At 44.3% G+C, this 20,297-nt stretch overlaps 1 protein-coding gene and 1 long non-coding RNA gene across 2 annotated transcripts in view; one reads left to right on the top strand and one right to left on the bottom strand.

Annotated features, from left to right (window-relative positions):
* The window catches only part of LOC138977465 (uncharacterized), a 34,139-nt gene extending 28,439 nt beyond the window's left edge, over positions 1–5,700 (bottom strand). The window contains exons 1-2 of the mRNA XM_070350331.1: positions 5,426–5,700; positions 1,510–1,856 (exon numbers count right to left, since the gene is read on the bottom strand). Of these exons, the coding sequence (XP_070206432.1) occupies positions 1,510–1,856; positions 5,426–5,573 (495 nt within the window). The 5' untranslated portion in view covers positions 5,574–5,700. The remainder of the gene's footprint in view (positions 1–1,509; positions 1,857–5,425) is intronic.
* Positions 1–20,297, top strand: part of LOC138976510 (uncharacterized) — a 445,777-nt gene that overhangs the window by 359,053 nt on the left and 66,427 nt on the right. The gene's annotated exons all lie outside the window — the stretch shown is intronic.

Below are 20,297 nucleotides of genomic sequence, written 5' to 3'. Positions count from 1 at the left end.
ACTCTGCAAGACAAAAACTGTAATTGTTTGGGTTTTTTAAACTGGAGGATCGAAAAATCACTGAGGCTTCGCTGCCATCCCGGCCGAACGTGCCGCTATCGATCAGTTAAAAGTATCTGTGTCTTAGGTTAATAACTGATTCGAATGCACTCTCATACAAAGTCATTCAAGGGAAAACACAGCGTCATTTCACTTGTACGATATCAGTCTAAAGTACTTTTAGTCTAAATTAGATTTGGGGGGGGGGGGGGGGGGAGTGATCTCGCATCAAGACTTAGTAGATCTATGGGACATTTCAGTGTCAGGCGCATAAAACACATCCACAAAATAACTTGAACTGTGTTTGTTTGTATTCATGTTTTTTTATTTAACTTTTTAACTTACCAGCAACGAAAACTCAAACATAATTTATTCTATAACACTGAATACACTTCACTGAGTCTCTCAGTCATTTATCGCACAACACAGTCCGCCACGATTCAGTAAAAAAAAAAAAAAGTTTTCTGGTTATACTTTTTAATTTACCAGTTCCTTTAGGAGTTCAAGTACTGAACCAATCGCTTGTCTTGTTACGTTCTTGAGCAGATCGATTGGCATGGCAACAGTTCCGGGATGCGCAGTATCGATACTCTTGAATTTCGAGTCCGACCAATGAAATTACAGAGTATCGATACTCAAAGTCTCGATACTCGCAGTATCGAGGGAAGACCAATGAAATGAACGAGTCTCGATACTCGGAGTATCGAGACTTTGAGTATCGAGACTTTGAGTATCGATACTCAGTCTCGATACTGTGGGCCTTTTGGCGCACCAGGGTGCTGTTCACACTCGAGATCAGAATTTAACCAATCGTTTTGTAGACACTCGATACTGAACTAGGGCGGCATAGCAACCATACTCGATACCACGGATTGGTTCATTTCCATACTCGATACTCGCAGTATCGAGGGAAGACCAATGAAATGAACGAGTCTCGATACTCGGAGTATCGAGACTTTAAGTCTCGATACTCCCAGTATCGAGACTCAGTCTCGATACTGTGGGCCTTTTGGCGTTCCATACGTCACGCTCATAAGAACAATACATAACACTGAGTTAGGTATTTCTGCTGTGAGACTACAGCCCGGGGTCCAAGCTACTGGAAGGGTATAATTATGTCATGTGTTAGAGAGTACACACTCTCATACCATCGGAAACCATTGTCACGGTTACGTCAGCAAAACTGCTGTTCTCGTTTCTGAGTTAGGCACTTTTCAACAGAGGCTGCTGTTTTCATACAGGAAGACTTGTTTGGTGTGCAAAAGCGTGTTTGTGTTGTTATGCAGTTGTGCTAATTGAAAACGTTGCTGACAGCTCTTTAACTCTTGCTATAAACCGCTCGAGATAGGCAGTTTGCAACTTATTGCTAAAATAAGATAGGCAGATTGTTCAGAAACCGAAAACGTTTTTCTCAAAACACTAAAAAATGACATAGGCAATTATCTTATGAGCGTGACGAAGAGCTATTACCTGCACAGCTTCCTTCACCGCCTCCCTGCATCTCTGCACCTCTCTCACCAGCGTGTCGTGTCTGTCCTGGTACCGTAGTTCACGTGCTTGAAACACTTTGGCCAGACTCCCGAACTCTCTCCGGAACTCGGCGGCGATCGTGTGCTTTCGTTCCAAGTCTCGCTGCAACGTGACCAGCGCGTGCTGAAACTGACTTTCGTTGACGTCGTGAGCAGCTTGGAGAAAGCGCATGCGCGCCACGACGGATTCGCATTCGGTGTGGACTGCCTTCTGGAGGTAGCGACGTAAAGCGTTGAGTTCCTCCTGGCTTAGCTTCTTCGCGAGGCGGTCTTGCTCTCGGAACAGTTCTGGAATGGAGTAAACGTGACATGTTGCTGGTTGCCAGCGAGCCTGGGGTGAATCTTATGTTCTTTTGAATAGGGACAAATATTTAAAGATCGTCGGGATCAGGATCAGGATCAGAATCAGGATCGATACATTGCAGGAACCTTTTTAGGTTGTCATCGCAACGGAAACGAGAGAGCGCAACCCCAACATTTAACAATTTTGATACTAGGAATTATTGGATCCTAGCCTATCCTCCTTTTTCTAAGGAGGTCAGTTAGTGGGGTTAGGGGGGCGGTTGAAGAACAGGAAGCGTCCGAGTGACACCCCCAGCCTTCCCCCACACGCAGATCCCCCAACCCCCTAAATCCTATCCCTAACCGAATTTAAAAACAGGTTAACATCCTTTTTGGCGCTAGTGCGGAGTGGCTCTCATGGCATGCACACCTGAGCCAAATAAGTAATTAGCCAGCCAGCCAACCAACCAACCAACCATCCAACCCCTCGCAAGGAAACCCACCTTATTGCAGAAACCAGAAATTTAGTTTTGTTCCTGTATACTCTTCGTAATGCACATGCTAAAGACTCTCCCATGAAATATAAAAGACAATTCTTTAGTTTGAGAAAAGGATATTGTCTGCTTGCAAAAGTGATTCATTTAGCAAAATCGCAGAGTAAAATAATCCAGAATAAGTCTTAATAGTCGTGCTGCAATGTTGGCATGCCCCCGGACACCCCTAGGAGGTTCGAAAGCTTCGCGCCCTATACTAAACGCTTCGAGTCGTCGAATTGTTCCCAAAATAAATTTGGAAACCCCCCGCTTAAAAATGATGTGATCCGCCCCTGCTGAGAATACATGTACATTCTTTCCCATGTCAACCATAGATGCGCCAAGGCCTTTACACGGGGTTAAGAGCATCCTCCCAAACAAGAAATTCCTCCGAGGTAGGAAAAACACCCCCATCCTTACCATTCTCACTGCCACCAACTGAGAAGGTTATTTCCCTTTGACCATTAATATGTCCCTCTATAAGTCCTTGTAGAATCTTAATCCACCAATAACTCCCTAACCGTGTGTTTGACTGGTCCCAATTTTTGTAAGGACCGTCTCAGGAATGTATAGAACCTGTTCACCAAGTTTGGTGACGATCGGTCCGTTCATTCTTGAGATCTATATGCGAACACAAACACACAAACACACAAACAAACACATCGACCGAATCCTATACACACCCCTATACCGGGGGTGTAATAAACAAATACCCAAAATGTACAGCCTAGCTCCTTTGATGTACATGTACGCACGGAAAAGATTCTGTTTTCCATGTCAGAGTTCGGTGGATTATACAGAAAGAAAAACACACACACACACACACAAAACAGCTTACATCCTCACCCCCCCCCAAAAAAAAAAAAAAAAAAAAAAATTGTAGTATGGCTGCCTAAACTTGCGAAGAAAAACAGTAATGCACGTAAAACCAAACCCGTGGAAGACACGCGTGCTTTGGAGCCAAAGACTGCCGAAGAAGAAGGACGAAGAGATAATAAAATTATAATTATGCCAGGGTGGAAGGATGCTCTTTATGCTGGTTTTTTATATTTAGTCAAGTTTTGACTAAATATTTTAACATCGTGGGGGGGGGGGGGGGGGGGAATCGAGACGAGGGTCGTGGTGTATGTGTGTGTGTGTGTGTGTGCGTGCGTGTAGAGCGATTCAGACCAAACTACTGGACCGATCTTTATGAAATTTGACATGAGAGTTCCTGGGTATGATATCCTCAGACGTTTTTTTCATTTTTTTGATAAATGTCTTTGATGACGTCATATCCGGCTTTTCGTGAAAGTTGAGGCGGCACTGTCACGCCCTCATTTTTCAACCAAACTGGTTGAAATTTAGTCGGGCAATGTTCGACGAAGCTCGGACTTCGGTATTGCATTTCAGCGTGGTGGCTTAAAAATTAATTAATGACTTTGGTCATTAAAAATCTGAAAATTGTAAAAATAAAAAACATTTATAAAACGATCCAAATTTACGTTCATCTTATTCTTTATCATTTGCTGATTACAAAAACATATACATATATTATATTTGGATTAAAAACAAGCTCTGAAAATTAAATATATAAAAATTGTTATCAAAATTAAATTTTCCAAATCAATTTAAAAACACTTTCATCTTATTCCTTGTCGGTTCCTGATTCCAAAAACATATATGATATGATATGTTTGGATTAAAAACACGCTCAGAAAGTTAAAACGAAGAGAGGTACAGAAAAGCGTGCTATCCTTCTCAGCGCAACTACTACCCCGCTCTTCTTGTCAATGTCACTGCCTTTGCCGTGAGCGGTGGACTGACGATGCTACGGTCTTGCTGCGTTGCATTGCGTTCAGTTTCATTCTGTGAGTTCGACAGCTACTTGACTAAATGTTGTATTTTCGCCTTACGCGACTTGTTTTATATTTGTGTGTGAGGGACGCCAAGTATCTCTAAGAAAATACCGTTAAATATGCTTATCACAGGTAACACTGTGTGTCAACCAATTCAAAGGACATGATTTGTGCATCGATTCGAGACTGTGATGTTGAGAAATACACACAAACCTCTTCTTGTGTCCACTTTCTGACATTATTTTAACCGTCACCTCTTGGCAGGCAATTAAAGTAATTTCAGAGACGCGCGCATTTTCAAAACCTGCCATCAGCGTATTTACTAATGATATGACTCCTACAGCAAGGCACATCGACATAAATGTTCAGCGAAGACAGTCGGAGTATGTTATTGATTATTCCCCCAGGGCTGAGGAAGATGGCAGGCATCACAGATGCGATGCTGTCTCGTTCAAATCAAAGCAGCGGTAAATGGCCGTGATCGGAGATAAGAAATCAACTGGCGTTTTGATATGGCAATGGTTTCGGCTGTAATGCATATTGCGATATGTTTTTTCTCTCCCTGTTATGAAGATATTTTCGTTGCATAAATGCAGCTAGAATAATTATTCTATGTACAAGGGGAAGACATATTGGGTGTGGTCTGCTGGGTAACACCGGTGGTTGGTTTATTCGTTATGAAGAAGCAACTGTTTGTCTCCTAGTTTATTAATTGCTATTACAATGTGTCCAAAATCCGAAAACATTTAACTTTTGTCACTTTCACCGTCACTTTGTTTTGAATCATTCACACAGAGCAAATGATGCTGTTATTCCATTGCGCCGTTGAAAGCAAGTACGCAGTCGCTCACTCCTTTATTCAGTCTGTTACTAGACTTACATGTTCGCTACTGAAAATACCACTTTAACAATGCTATAGTCGAATTTAAAAAAGCATTATTCACCTATCCACCAATTCATTCATCCATCATATCCATTTATCTATTCATCTGTCCGTCCGTCCGTCCGTCCGTCCGTCCTTCCGTCCGTGCGCCAATCTGACAGTCAGCTCCTCAATCCATCCATCCATCCATCCATCTATCCATCCATCCATCTATCCATTCATTCATTCATCCATCCATCCATTCATCCACCCATCTATCCATCCGTACGTCCGTCCATCCATCCATCCATCCATCCATCCATTCATCCATTTTTCTTTTACCATCAATGCCTGGAAGTCCTCTGCGATCCATGTCCTTTTTATTGGCTGCTCCTTTGTGTGTGGTTTTGCCTTGTCTTGTTTCTTGGTAGATAGGCGATTTCCTTGGTTCAGATGCTACATCATGGCTTGGACTGATGCTGTATATCATAATTATTGTTTTTGATTAATTTTTTTTATTTGATAAGCTTTTTGTTTCAGAAATTTCGATTTTATTTCAAATGGGATTTTATATGTTCATGCATAACTTGTGCATTGTGATGGCTATTAAAACAAGAAATTCCTCCGAGGTAGGAAAAACACCCCCGTTGGTCAAAGGGAAATAACCATTCTCACTGCCACCAACTGAGAAGGTTATTTCCCTTTGACCATTAATCTGTCCCTCTATAAGTCCTTGTAGAATCTTAATCCAGCAATAACTCCCCAACCGTGTGTTTGACTGGTCCCAATTTTTGTAATGACCGTCTCAGGAATGTATAGAACCTGTTCATTAAGTTTGGTGACGATCGGTCCGTTCATTCTTGAGATCTATATGCGAACACAAACACACAAACAAACAAACAAACAAACAAACAAACACATCGACCGAATCCTATACACACCCCTATTATACCGGGGGTGTAATAAAGCTTACTCACCATCAAAGAAGATGATAATAAGGATACAATTGCTACAAATCAGGTTTTATTGCTTATAAACAAAACTTCTCGTCAGCAAAGGGTTTGTGTCTTTATGCACGACAAAATAACATTTTTTTTTTTTAATTATTATTTTTTTTGTGTGTGCCTCAGTTGCATGCAGTCCGCTTCAAGCTGAAAAATAAATGAAAAGAATGAAACCCTACGTTGTTTTTTTGTGTGTTTTTTTTCCTTTTTCCTTCTTTCTTTCTTTCTCTCCACAGCTGAGCGTCCTTCTTAACAAAATAACAGTTATTTTGGATAGATTTGGATAGAATAACCTTCTCGTTTCAAAGTAAACACCGGGTACTTAGGTATGGAGAAAAAAATGTCCATCCCCATTGAAATTAAGATGAACATGAAAATGTCGATAATATCTAAAAACTTAGCTAGGGTAAAATACCCTCTCTTTTTCAACTGAATGAATAGCATCCACTTTTTGTTATTTAGAATGACCAAATTTTCCCCCTTAACCAAAGCATAAACCGATGGAAAACGGCTTTAAGGAAAAGGCAAGATCGATTGTTTTACACATGAAAATTGTCACTTTACTTCATATGAAACCCTGCTACACAGAGACTTCAGAGGGGTTTAAAAATCAAGCAAGTCAGGATGTAAACATATGGAGGTTTCCCGAACCTCCCCCCGTGTACACTACATTGGGTGTGCACGTTAAAGATCCCACGATTGACAAAAGGGTCTTTCCTGGCAAAATTGCTTAGGCACAGTTAATAATTGTCTACCTATACCCGTGTGACTTGCAATAATAGGCCGTGAAAGGTAAATATGCGCCGAAATGGCTGCAATCTACTGGCCGTATAAAATTTCATCTCACACGGCATCACTGCAGAGCGCCTAGAACTGTACCCACGGAATATGCGCGATATAAGACTCATTGATTGATTGATTGATTGAAAACTAATTAATCTAACAAATAACCAACACACACACAGAAAACATTTGTCGTAATTAAAACTGACCTGCATGCGTGCAGTCCTGACAGCAGAAATGTCAACGCAGATTCGCCAGTCAACAAGCACAGACACAAAATAGCGCTGTTCTCGCAAAAAAGCAGAAGCGCTGCCAGTGACGACACAAAGTATCTGGGAAAAACAAATCGGTTTCCATGGTAACGACGGTGGCGTGCGGCGAGGAACGGACACAAATCGGATTGCTTGTTCTTGTGACGAGCAGAAGAACGGTTGTGTTTGTGTCGTGACGGTGGTAATGGGGATAGTTATACGTATTTGATGGCTGATTTTGTTGTTCTTCTTGGATCTATTTTGGTGCTGCTGTTTTGTTGTTGTTGGTTTTGTTGTTGTTGTTGTTGTTGTTGTTGGTTTTGTTGTTGCTGTTGTTGTTGTTGTTGGTTTTGTTGTTGTTGTTGTTGTTGTTGTTGTTGTTGTTGTTGTTGTTGTTGTTGGTTTTGTTGTTGCTGTTGTTGTTGTTGTTGTTGGTTTTGTTGTTGCTGTTGTTGTTCTTGTTGTTGCTGTTGTTGTTGTTGTTGTTTTCTTTTTTTCTTCTTCTTTTTAAGAGAATTGTGTGTGTGTGTGTTACCAGTAATTTTCGAGGTATTATTACTTCCGTTTTGGTTTTATAGACCGGTTTAATCAATAATTGTTGGTCTCCAGTGCACGCATGACCACAGCGCAAAAGCAAAGTGACATGTTGACACCAGGACACACACACACACACACACAAACACACATTCACACACACACACAAACACACAGTCACACATACACACACACACACACACACACACACACACACACACACACACACACACACACACACACACACACACACACACACACACATACACGAGTACGAACGTACACTACACTACACACACACACACACACACAAACACACATTCACACACACACACACAAACACACAGTCACACTTACACACACACACACACACACACGAGTACCGTGAGACACGGCAGGCTTCGACCAAATAACGAACACAATCATTGATTATTACTTTCCGTATTTGTTTTCGTTTTTATATTTAGTCAAGTTTTGACTAAATATTTTAACATCGAGGGGGAATCGAAACGAGGGTCGTGGTGTATGTGTGTCTGTCTGTCTGTGCGTGTGTGTGTGTGTGTGTGTGTGTGTGTGTGTGTGTGTGTGTGTGTAGAGCGATTCAGACTAAACTACTGGACCGATCTTTATGAAATTTAACATGAGAGTTCCTGGGTATGAAATCCCCGAACGTTTTTTTCATTTTTTTGATAAATGTCTTTGATGACGTCATATCCGGCTTTTCGTGAAAGTTGAGGCGGCACTGTCACGCCCTCATTTTTCAACCAAATTGGTTCAAATTTTGGTCAAGTAATCTTCGACGAAGCTCGGACTTCGGTATTGCATTTCAGCTTGGTGGCTTAAAAATTAATTAATGACTTTGGTCATTAAAAATCTGAAAATTGTAAAAAAAAATAAAAATTTAGAAAACGATCCAAATTTACGTTTATCTTATTCTCCATCATTTGCTGATTCCCAAACCATATAAATATGTTATATTCGGATTAAAAACAAGCTCTGAAAATTAAATATATAAAAATTATTATCAAAATTAAAGTGTCCAAATCAATTTAAAAACACTTTCATCTTATTCCTTGTCGGTTCCTGATTCCAAAAACATATAGATATGATATGCTTGGATTAAAAACACGCTCAGAAAGTTAAAACAAAGAGAGGTACAGAAAAGCGTGCTATCCTTCTGAGCGCAACTACTACCCCGCTCTTCTTGTCAATTTCACTGCCTATGCCGTGAGCGGTGGACTACGAGTATACGGTCTTGCTGCGTTGCATTGCGTTCAGTTTCATTCTGTGAGTTCGACAGCTACTTGACTAAATATTGTATTTTCGCCTTACGTGACTTGTTATATTTAGTCAAGTTCTGACTAAATATTTTAACATCGAGGGGGAATCGAAACGAGGGTCGTGGTGTATGTGCGTGCGTGCGTGCGTGTGTGCTAGCGTGTAGAGCGATTCAGACCAAACTACTGGACCGATCTTTATGAAATTTGACATGAGAGTTCCTGGGTATGATATCCCCGAACGTTTCTTTCCTTTTTATATTTAGTCAAGTTTTGACTAAATATTTTAACATCGAGGGGGAATCGAAACGAGGGTCGTGGTGTATGTGCGTGTGTGTGTGTGTGTGTGTGTGTGTGTGTGTGTGTGTGTGTGTGTGTGTGTGTGTGTGTGTGTGTGTAGAGCGATTCAGACTAAACTACTGAACCGATCTTTATGAAATTTGACATGAGAGTTCCTGGGTATGAAATCCCCGAACGTTTTTTTCATTTTTTTGATAAATGTCTTTGATGACGTCATATCCGGCTTTTCGTGAAAGTTGAGGCGGCACTGTCACGCCCTCATTTTTCAACCAAATTGGTTGAAATTTTGGTCAAGTAATCTTCGACGAAGCCCGGACTTCGGTATTGCATTTCAGCTTGGTGGCTTAAAAATTAATTAATGACTTTGGTCATTAAAAATCTGAAAATTGTAAAAAAAAATAAAAATTTATAAAACGATCCAAATTTACGTTTATCTTATTCTCCATCATTTGCTGATTCCAAAAACATATAAATATGTTATATTCGGATTAAAAACAAGCTCTGAAAATTAAATATATAAAAATTATGATCAAAATTTTTTTTTCGAAATCAATTTAAAAACACTTTCATCTTATTCCTTGTCGGTTCCTGATTCCAAAAACATATAGATATGATATGTTTGGATTAAAAACACGCTCAGAAATTTAAAACGAAGAGAGGTACAGAAAAGCGTGCTATCCTTCTCAGCGCAAGTACTACCCCGCTCTTCTTGTCAATTTCACTGCCTTTGCCGTGCGCGGTGGACTGACGATGCTACGGTCTTGCTGCGTTGCATTGCGTTCAGTTTCCCTTCTGTGAGTTCGACAGCTACTTGACTAAATATTGTATTTTCGCCTTACGCGACTTGTTAGGTTTTAGGTTTGGATTAAAAACACGCTCAGAAAGTTAAAACGAAGAAAGGTACAGAAAAGCGTGCTATGCAGCACAGCGAAACCACTACTGCGCTAAACAGTCTCGTCAGTTTTATTGCGTTTTGCACGAGCGGCGGACTACGGTCATTGTGAAAAAATGCAGTGCGTTCAGTTTCATTCTGTGAGTTCCACAGCTTGTCTAAATGTAGTTTCGCCTTACGCGACTTGTTGTTGAATGCCCGAGACCACTGAGACCAGTCAGCACCGTCTTGGTAGAAGTGTTTTGGCTAGCTCAGGGCATACTTAATAATTATCTCCGAGTACGCTAGTACTAGGGCTCAGCAGACTTTAATTGTCTGTCTGTCTGTCTGTCTGTCTCGACTTAACAGCTTATTGCTGGGAAACTACTGGGCGCAGTTCGTTCAAAAGTTGATACTCTAACTTGATAATAGGTCCGATTGATCGTATTCAAACTTCATAATGTTACCTGGGACCTAAATGCGAAATAAACCACAAAAAAACGACTTGGCGGTGGGAGGAATTCGCGGTGCAACAGCCAGCCAGGCAGTCTGATAGAACGGTGCAAGGTCTCGGCCAACCAAGACTATGGCATACTCGTAGCAAAGCCGCCGAATGGTACCGTAAACCAAGAATAGTGACGTCACGGTCGAAAGTCTTTGACGTCAATGCCTCCCTGTAGTCTTTTTCTCTCGCGCGGTGTGTGTGTGTGTGTGTTCATTTTGTGCACATGTGTTAGTGTTACTGTTTGTGTGTGTGTGTGTGTGTGTGTGTGTGTGTGTGTGTGTGTGTGTGTGTGTGTGTGTGCGCGTGCATGAGTCTGTACTCGTGTGTGTGTGTGTGTGTGTGTGTGTGTGTGTGTGTGTGTTTGTGTGTGTGTAAGAAAGAAAGAGAGAGAGAGAGGGAGGGAGTGAGGGAGAGAGAGTGTGTGTGTGTGTGTGTTTGTGTGTATGTGTGTGTGTGTGTGAATGTCTGAAGAGTACTCGGGTCCAGCGCGAGCGTTTTTTATAAGTCGGCAATGATCAATCATTCACCGTGTTTAATTTGAATCCTTTAGCCCGACAGATGGACTGAATGTTTGCATATCGCCTTACCCTACTTTTTACATTTAGTCAAGTTTTGACTAAATGTTTTAACGCAGAGGGGGGAATCGAGACGAGGGTGTGATGTATGTGTGTGTGTATGTGTGTGTGTGTGTGTATGTATGTATGTGTGTGTGTATGTATGTGTGTGTGGGTGTGTGTCACGTTTCAATATATCACTCAAGGTGATTATGAACCGGTTAATTACTACTAATTAACTAACCACACCACGATCCACTCTCGCAGGCATACAATTAAATAGAGTCAACAAAAGTATAAGTTTCAGACGCCTGTTTATGTATAAACTCTCCACCTCCCTCGAGCCTTCACTCAAAATGTTCCTTTTACGTTCTCAACACGTAAAAGGACCAGTGTTCACTGACAAAATGCCAGTAGTATGTAGAAAATTATAGGAACACGCTGAACCCGTGTAAATACAGTTAAATGCGAATGTTCTGTTCGAAAAGCTCTAGTTCGTGCAGGTGTCACACACCCCACGTTGTCACTACTCCAATGAAATCATAGATACGAAAAGACAACGGTGGTCAACGGGGTGCGTACGACATGGTGCACTTAGCTTTATCTCTGCTGCTGCTGCTTAGCCGGTATGCTGGTTAGTCGGTTCGCTGGTTAGCCGGTCTCCTGGTTAGCGTAGCTTCAACAGGTCCCGCCAAAGTCAGCCGTGCAGATGTTACAGGAACTCGAAACGAACGAATCGGATCGAACGAACGAACGAACGAACGAACGAACGAACGAACGAACGAAGGCTGCAAACAGAAAGCATCGGTGCACTAAACATGTCAGCTACCCCTCACCCACCACCTTAAAACATGTCATCTTTAAATATCTCATCGAGCACGTGGGCCTGCACAAAACGGACTTTTTACAACAACAAAACAGCCATTTTCCGTCCTTCTCTCCCTATCTGCAAAAACCATATACAGATTAGTATTTTAGCGTCACAGAGAGTAAATTATGCGCTAACCTGGAAAGAACAACAGAGAGTATTTCATTCCACAACACAGACTCATCAACAGCGTTAAATAATGATTTATTACCTCAAAAGCCTATGATTGTAACTCTCAATGGAAGCAAAGTCCGCCTCCTCCCTGGAACAGCCTCTGTTCGTCAACAGTGACCAAAAACCTCCAGAACCCCTTGTCGAATCCTTATGCGAAAGCCATCGCCGACGAAGGAATGTTGACGACTTGTCCTCAGCAAAATATGTGGCAGTGTGAAGGAAATAACCGGTGGAAGCTCCCCTAGAGTGCCGAATACAATATTCGGTGAAAAACCATCATACTCTAGAAACTGTGTATTAGATCCTTCCCCTTCTGCCGCTGGGTGTCAAGTGCCCCGTACTCGTGTCTCTGTCAGACAACCTAGCCAAAATACACGTGACTGACCTTGTCACAAAACCAGTCCAGCTATACACAATTTTGCCTCCCCAAGCAGAAAAAAGACACGAGAAACTCAATCCCTGAAAATCCCGTGTGCGCTGTCAGCGAAAAACCGTCAGCCCTATGATAGCAGAAACCCGCACTGTGAAGCTCGTGCGTTTCAAAACATCCGTGCTCGGGAGCACTGTCAGCAAACTCTGCTGTGTCCAATATCACGCACAGGCGCTTTCTATCATAACCGACCAAGAACAGGCACTCCACTGAGTGACACTTTCTTGGTCTCTGTCACCCGATCGTGACACACCTCCCCTCTTCAAGACGAAACCTCGGTTTCGCTCACAGTCATGTTCTCCTCTCCAGCCCGAGAGAGAAAGTCAGCTCCAACATTGTTGGCGCCCGGAATGACGCGTACCGTGAATTGGTACGGTTGGAGAATCAACGCCCAGCGCATAAGTCTGGCGTTTGCCAACCTTGCAACCTGAAGATATTGCAGAGGTTGATGGTTTGTTTCCAGGCAGAAAGGTCGTCCTCAAGAACGAGCAACCCCTCGTTTCACCCCTGATGACTGCAACCTTCTCTGTCTTCTTGTCTTTGTTCTTCTGGTCTTTGTTCTTCTCCCCGTAGGCTGTCCTCTCTATGTAGGCGCGCAGCAGGTTGGCGTGGTACAGGCGTGCTTTCCCGTGCATCATGATCCTGTAGTCGTTCTGGCCCACCCTCGCTGTCACCTCAAAAGGTCCTTGCCACTGCAGTTGTAGCTTGTTGTGTTTGACAGGTAGAAGTAGCAACACCCGTTCTCCAATCTTGAAGCTGCGCGGCCGTGCCTTGCGGTCGAATCCTCGCGCGTAACGCTGTGCTGCTCTCCCCAGGTTCTCTTGAGCCAGTTTGCAGGTCTCTTCAATCCTGTTCCTGAGTTCTACGATGTAGGTCGCTGTCGTCTGCACCTCCTCGTCAGCTTCTTCGTCCGTCCAAGCCTGACGCAGGATAGCCATGGGACCGCGTACCTGTCTGCCGTACAACAGCTCGAATGGGGAAAAACCCAAGCTCTCCTGAGGAACCTCGCGGTATGCAAAAAGCAATGCTGGGATGTACCTGTCCCACGTGCGTGGTTTCTCCTGAGCTAGTTTCCTCAGCATGGTCTTCAAGGTGCCATTGAACCTCTCCACCAGTCCGTTGCACTGAGCATGGTAAGGAGTGGTGAAGTGCTGCTCCAGTGATAGCAGTCGTGCTGCCTCCGCCATCACTCCTCCCGTGAACTGCGTGCCTCTGTCGGTGAGTACCTCTGATGGAATTCCCAGCCGGGACCACATAGTAACCAGAGCCTCAGCTACTCGCGTGGCTTCAATCGATTTCAGAGGGATCGCCTCTGGGTATCGAGTAGCGTAGTCCACCATGGTCAAAATGTATCTGTTTCCGTCCTCAGACGCAGGCAAGATGGGCCCGATGATGTCCACTGCCACCCGACGAAAGGGTTCGTCGATGAGCGGCATCTTTTCTAAGGGGACCTTCCTCACCCTTCCTTTGGCAACCACCTTCTGGCACTTATCGCAGGACGCACAGAAACGTCGGACATCCGTGCAGATGCCTGGCCAGTAAAAGTGGCGCCAGACACGATCCGTGGTCTTCTTGGTACCAAGATGACCTCCCAGAATCGAGTCGTGTGCCGTTGCCATGACACCCTCGCGAAACTCGCGAGGCACGACAACCTGTTTGAATGTACCTTCTTGGTTGCTGAACTCCCGGTAGAGCAACTTCTTGTCCCTGAGAAACCTTGACCTCCCACGCTTCCCGCTCAGCTTCACCTTCCCCGACTTCGCGTGCTCCCGAGGAGTCGCTAATGTCGGATCAGATGCCTGAGCCTTCGCGAGAAGCGCGGGGGTCACGTTCCCCAGGGCAGCTCGTGCAGCAGGTAGGGGTTTGAGAGGTTTGTCCTCTCGCTCCGCCTGTGCCCGCGTGAGCACTGAAATGACGTCGGGAGACCGATAAACGGGAACCTCCCTGGTGACGCCGTCCACAAACTGAACCCGGTTTCCAATGAGCAGGTCGCATGGAGGATCGTCCATGACGACGGCCACAATGGTCCCCGTGAACAACGGTGTTACGACCTTGATCACTGCCGTGTTCAAGTCGTAAGCGTGAGATGCCTCGGCCATTCTCACCCTGATGCTGTCTCCTGTGTAGGCCATAGCTGGAACCAGACTCGCCCGAACCACTATCATGTCTGCCCCTGTGTCCCGCAGACCTTCGCCCTTCACTCCGTTAACGTAGACGTTGCAGTGGGGCTGGAAATGTTTCCTGGAGCACGGAACGCAGAGTTGTGGAATTGTGCATGAGCTCGTGACGTCCCTTAGCTCCTCACTGCCAACGAAGTGAACGCCCTTCTGGTCAGCCTGTCTCTTGTGGCAGTCCTTCTTCACGTGGCCCCGCTTGTTGCAGTAGTAACACTGGATGTCAGTTCTGGAACTCGATCCCTTGTGTCCCTGATCGTCCTTCCCGTCCTTGGGTCCTGAAGAACCCGAATTTCCCGATTTTCCTGGCCGTGAGCCTGAGGATTTGCCGGAGATCGCCTGGGCGTCCTCGTGCACTCTGATCCAGTCGGCTGCTTCCTGAGTAGTCTTAGGTTGGTGTTCCTGCACGAAGGTCACCACCTCAGGTCGCAGGCTGGACATCAGTTGCTCCATGACAATGAGGTCGGCAAGGTCGTTGACGGTCCAGTCCTTTTCGGCCATCTCCACCCAGCGCCGCAGGTAGAGATTAAGGCGTGCCACAAACTGATGACTCAGCTCGCCGCTCAGTCTCTTGCTGTTACGCAGACGTCGTCTGTAGGCTTCAGCAGTCAGGTTGAAGCGCTGGAGTAACGCCTTCTTTAGTGCCTGATAGTCTCTCGCCTCGTCGTCCTCCAAAGCGTTGTAGAGCTGCAATGCGCGTCCTTTTAAGCAGGTGCTAAGGCGGCTAGCCCACGTGGCCTCTTCCCACTTCTGGTCAGATGCAATGCGCTCAAACCGGCGTAAAAAGTCGTCGAGCTCGTCCTTGTCATCGTCGAACGTCGGCAGTCTCGTACGGTCGGCAACAAACGTCGGCGCGCTAGCCTGAGTAAGCGTACCCTTCTCGGCCTGTAGCCTAGCTAGTTCTAGCTGGTGTTCGCGATCCGCCTGTTCCTTCCGGTCTAGTCTGTCACGTTCGTCTTTCTTTTCCTGTCGGTCACGTTCGTCGTCTTTCTTTTCCTGTCGGTCACGTTCGGCCTGTCGTTCGGCCTGTCGTTCCCTCTCTTGTCTGTCTCGTTCATCTTTCTCTTTCTTTTCTTGTCTGTCACGCTCGTCTTTCTTTTCCTGTCTGTCTCGTTCGTCTTTCTCTTTCTTGTCCTGTCTGTCACGTTCGGCCTGTCGTTCTTGTCTGTCAAGCTCTTCTTTTCTCGTCTGTCGCTCTATGTCTTCCTTACGTTCTAACTCCTTGCGCTTAAGCAAACTACGCGCTCTAACGCGTGCGTCACGCTCTGTCTGTTCCTCGCTACCAGGAGTCTCAAAAGTTATTCTCCTCGTAGGAGATCCCCCTGTAGCCATGGTTAGTTTAGCAAAGCTTTATCACAAAAGTAAGTCTAACGCAGCTATAGCTAGAACACGCGGTGATGAAAGCGATGGATACAAAAATCCAGCAGCCGGAAAATGCAGAAGAAAAATCCAAACGGTGTAGAACAAATCGCGTAGCCTACTTTATGGCTGCTTTTTGCGGTGAAACAAATGTTTCCCACAGCCGTGGCCTACTTTATCGGCTGCTTTTTGTGGTGAAACAGAGTGTCTCCCACAGCCTTGGTTAGGACAGAAGTCCTCGGACCCTTCCCCCCCAAAATTCCAACAAAGTCAAAATATGGAGAAAAATCCAAGTAAAACAAGACGGTAGAAATGTAACCTTTTACAGAATGCGAAACAACAATGTAGAGAAAACTGAGTAAAACGAATAACAAATCCGCTAACCCTGCTCAGCTCTCTGCAACGGAAAACTATGAACGTACAACAACAAAGATTCACAAACAAAGGAAAGGGAAGTAATCACAGTTAGCGCATACAATAACTCACAAATTACAATTTACATTTCCTGCAAGATGTGAATCGCTTAAGGTGTGGTATATGATCAAAACTATACAAAAAAGGGTAGCACCAAGCAGAAAATAGGTCGAGCACTGACGAGATTATCTGCTCTTAGTTATCCTTAATTGGTGGGTCTTTATCAGTTGGAAATTAACTGAGTAAATCCCGGCTTGGCCCCCATGTGTCACGTTTCAATATATCACTCAAGGTGATTATGAACCGGTTAATTACTACTAATTAACTAACCACACCACGATCCACTCTCGCAGGCATACAATTAAATAGAGTCAACAAAAGTATAAGTTTCAGACGCCTGTTTATGTATAAACTCTCCACCTCCCTCGAGCCTTCACTCAAAATGTTCCTTTTACGTTCTCAACACGTAAAAGGACCAGTGTTCACTGACAAAATGCCAGTAGTATGTAGAAAATTATAGGAACACGCTGAACCCGTGTAAATACAGTTAAATGCGAATGTTCTGTTCGAAAAGCTCTAGTTCGTGCAGGTGTCACACACCCCACGTTGTCACTACTCCAATGAAATCATAGATACGAAAAGACAACGGTGGTCAACGGGGTGCGTACGACATGGTGCACTTAGCTTTATCTCTGCTGCTGCTGCTTAGCCGGTATGCTGGTTAGTCGGTTCGCTGGTTAGCCGGTCCGCTGGTTAGCCGGTCTCCTGGTTAGCCGGTCTCCTGGTTAGCGTAGCTTCAACAGGTCCCGCCAAAGTCAGCCGTGCAGATGTTACAGGAACTCGAAACGAACGAATCGGATCGAACGAACGAACGAACGAACGAACGAACGAACGAACGAACGAAGGCTGCAAACAGAAAGCATCGGTGCACTAAACATGTCAGCTACCCCTCACCCACCACCTTAAAACATGTCATCTTTAAATATCTCATCGAGCACGTGGGCCTGCACAAAACGGACTTTTTACAACAACAAAACAGCCATTTTCCGTCCTTCTCTCCCTATCTGCAAAAACCATATACAGATTAGTATTTTAGCGTCACAGAGAGTAAATTATGCGCTAACCTGGAAAGAACAACAGAGAGTATTTCATTCCACAACACAGACTCATCAACAGCGTTAAATAATGATTTATTACCTCAAAAGCCTATGATTGTAACTCTCAATGGAAGCAAAGTCCGCCTCCTCCCTGGAACAGCCTCTGTTCGTCAACAGTGACCAAAAACCTCCAGAACCCCTTGTCGAATCCTTATGCGAAAGCCATCGCCGACGAAGGAATGTTGACGACTTGTCCTCAGCAAAATATGTGGCAGTGTGAAGGAAATAACCGGTGGAAGCTCCCCTAGAGTGCCGAATACAATATTCGGTGAAAAACCATCATACTCTAGAAACTGTGTATTAGATCCTTCCCCTTCTGCCGCTGGGTGTCAAGTGCCCCGTACTCGTGTCTCTGTCAGACAACCTAGCCAAAATACACGTGACTGACCTTGTCACAAAACCAGTCCAGCTATACACAATTTTGCCTCCCCAAGCAGAAAAAAGACACGAGAAACTCAATCCCTGAAAATCCCGTGTGCGCTGTCAGCGAAAAACCGTCAGCCCTATGATAGCAGAAACCCGCACTGTGAAGCTCGTGCGTTTCAAAACATCCGTGCTCGGGAGCACTGTCAGCAAACTCTGCTGTGTCCAATATCACGCACAGGCGCTTTCTATCATAACCGACCCAGAACAGGCACTCCACTGAGTGACACTTTCTTGGTCTCTGTCACCCGATCGTGACAGTGTTTGTTTGTTTGTGTGTGTGTGTGTGTGTTTGTGTGTATGTGTGTGTGTGTGTGTGTGTGTAGAGCGATATAGAGAAAACTACTAGACCGATCTTAATGAAATTTTACATGGGAGTTTCTGGGTATGATATCCCCAGACGTTTTTTTCTTTTTTTGGGATAAATGTCTTTGATGACGTCATATCCGGATTTTCGTGAAAGTTGAGGCGGCACTGTCACACTCTCATTTTTCACCCAAATTGGTTGAAATTTTGGTCAGGTAATCTTCAACGATGCTCGTACTTTGGTATTGCATTTCAGCTTGGAGGCTTACAAATTAATTAATGAGTTTGCTCATTAAAGTTGTCATTAAAATCGTTTTTTGCAAACAGATTTAAAATTGATTGCATCGTAATCTTCATGACATTCTGAATCTAAAAATATATACATATGTCATGTTTCCTCTAAAAATGTGATCACAATTAACAAAAATAGATTAATTAGTCTTAGGATTAAAATTTAAGAAATCGATCCAAAAATGATTTCATCTTATTCTTTATCGTTTCCTGATTCCAAAAAACATATAGATATGATAGGTTGTATTCAAAACAAGCTCAGAAAGTTAACACGAATACAGAAAAGCGCGCTTTCCTGCTTAGCACAATACGCTACCGCGCTATTCTGGCGTGTGCATATCACTGCGTTTTGCACGTGGGAGATGAGCGATTTCCTTCTCGCGGGGATTGACAAAGCTGTACTGTCTTGGTGAAAAAAAATACAGTGCGTTCAGTTTTATTCCCTGAGTTCGACAGCTTGACTAAATGTAGTAATTTCGCCTTACGCGACTTGTTTCTTTATCCGTAGTCTCTTGTTTTGCCTTTTAACAAAAAGGAATTGTCACGATTAGGTGACAGGGATCAAGAAAAGGTCACTCGGTGGGGTGCCCTCTCTTGATCCAGTGCGACAGAAAGCGTCTGTTTTCCGACACCGGATGCAGATTCTGCTGACTGCGCCAAACAAGCACGAGATTTCTGGTTTTGCACGCATTTCACGGAGTGGTTTTTGCTGTCGGGGCAGAATTGTCGATAGCTGAACTTGTTAGGTGACAAGGTTAGTCACGTGTTATTCTCAAGGTTGTCTGTCTGAGACACAGTAACGGCGCACTTGACACCCAGCGGCAGAAGTAGAAGGATCGAATACACAGTTTCTAGAGTATGATGGATTTCACCGAATAGGATATTCGGCACTCTAGGGGAACTTCCACGAGTTATCACCTTCTCACTGCCACATGTTTTGCTGAGGACGAGTCGTCAACTTTCCTTTCGTCGTGCGATGGTCTTCGCATAAGTATTCGACAAGGGGTTTCTGGATGTTGTTATCACTGTTGACGAACAGAGGCCATTCCAGGGAGGAAGCGGGTTTTGCTTCCATGAGAGTGCTACATTCATAGGCTGTTTGAGGTAATAAATCATTATTTAACGCTGTTGACGAGTCTGTGTTTGTGGAATGAAATACTCTCTGTTGTTCTCTCCAGGTTAGCGCATAATTTGCTCTCTGTGACGCTAAAATACTAATCTGTATATGGTTTTTGCAGATAGGGAGAGAAAGACGAAAAGACGGCTGTTTTGTTGTTGTGAAAAGTCCATTAATTTTGTGCAGGCCCACGTGCTCGATGAGATATGTAAAGATGACATGTTTAAAGGTGAGGGGTAGCTGACATGTTTAGTGCACCGATGCTTTCTGTTTGCAGCCTTCGTTTTCCTAACTTCTGTTCGGCTGCCTTCTGCGGGACCACGCTAACCAGCACACCGGCTAACCAGCGAACCGGCTAACCAGCTAACCAGCGAACCGGCTAACCAGCTAACCAGCGACTGGGTGCGGCGCCTGATGCCTCC

This window comes from Littorina saxatilis, linkage group LG9 (genome assembly GCF_037325665.1).
Source record: "Littorina saxatilis isolate snail1 linkage group LG9, US_GU_Lsax_2.0, whole genome shotgun sequence".
Lineage (NCBI taxonomy): Eukaryota > Metazoa > Mollusca > Gastropoda > Littorinimorpha > Littorinidae > Littorina > Littorina saxatilis.
This window is presented reverse-complemented; position numbering and strand designations above follow the sequence as displayed.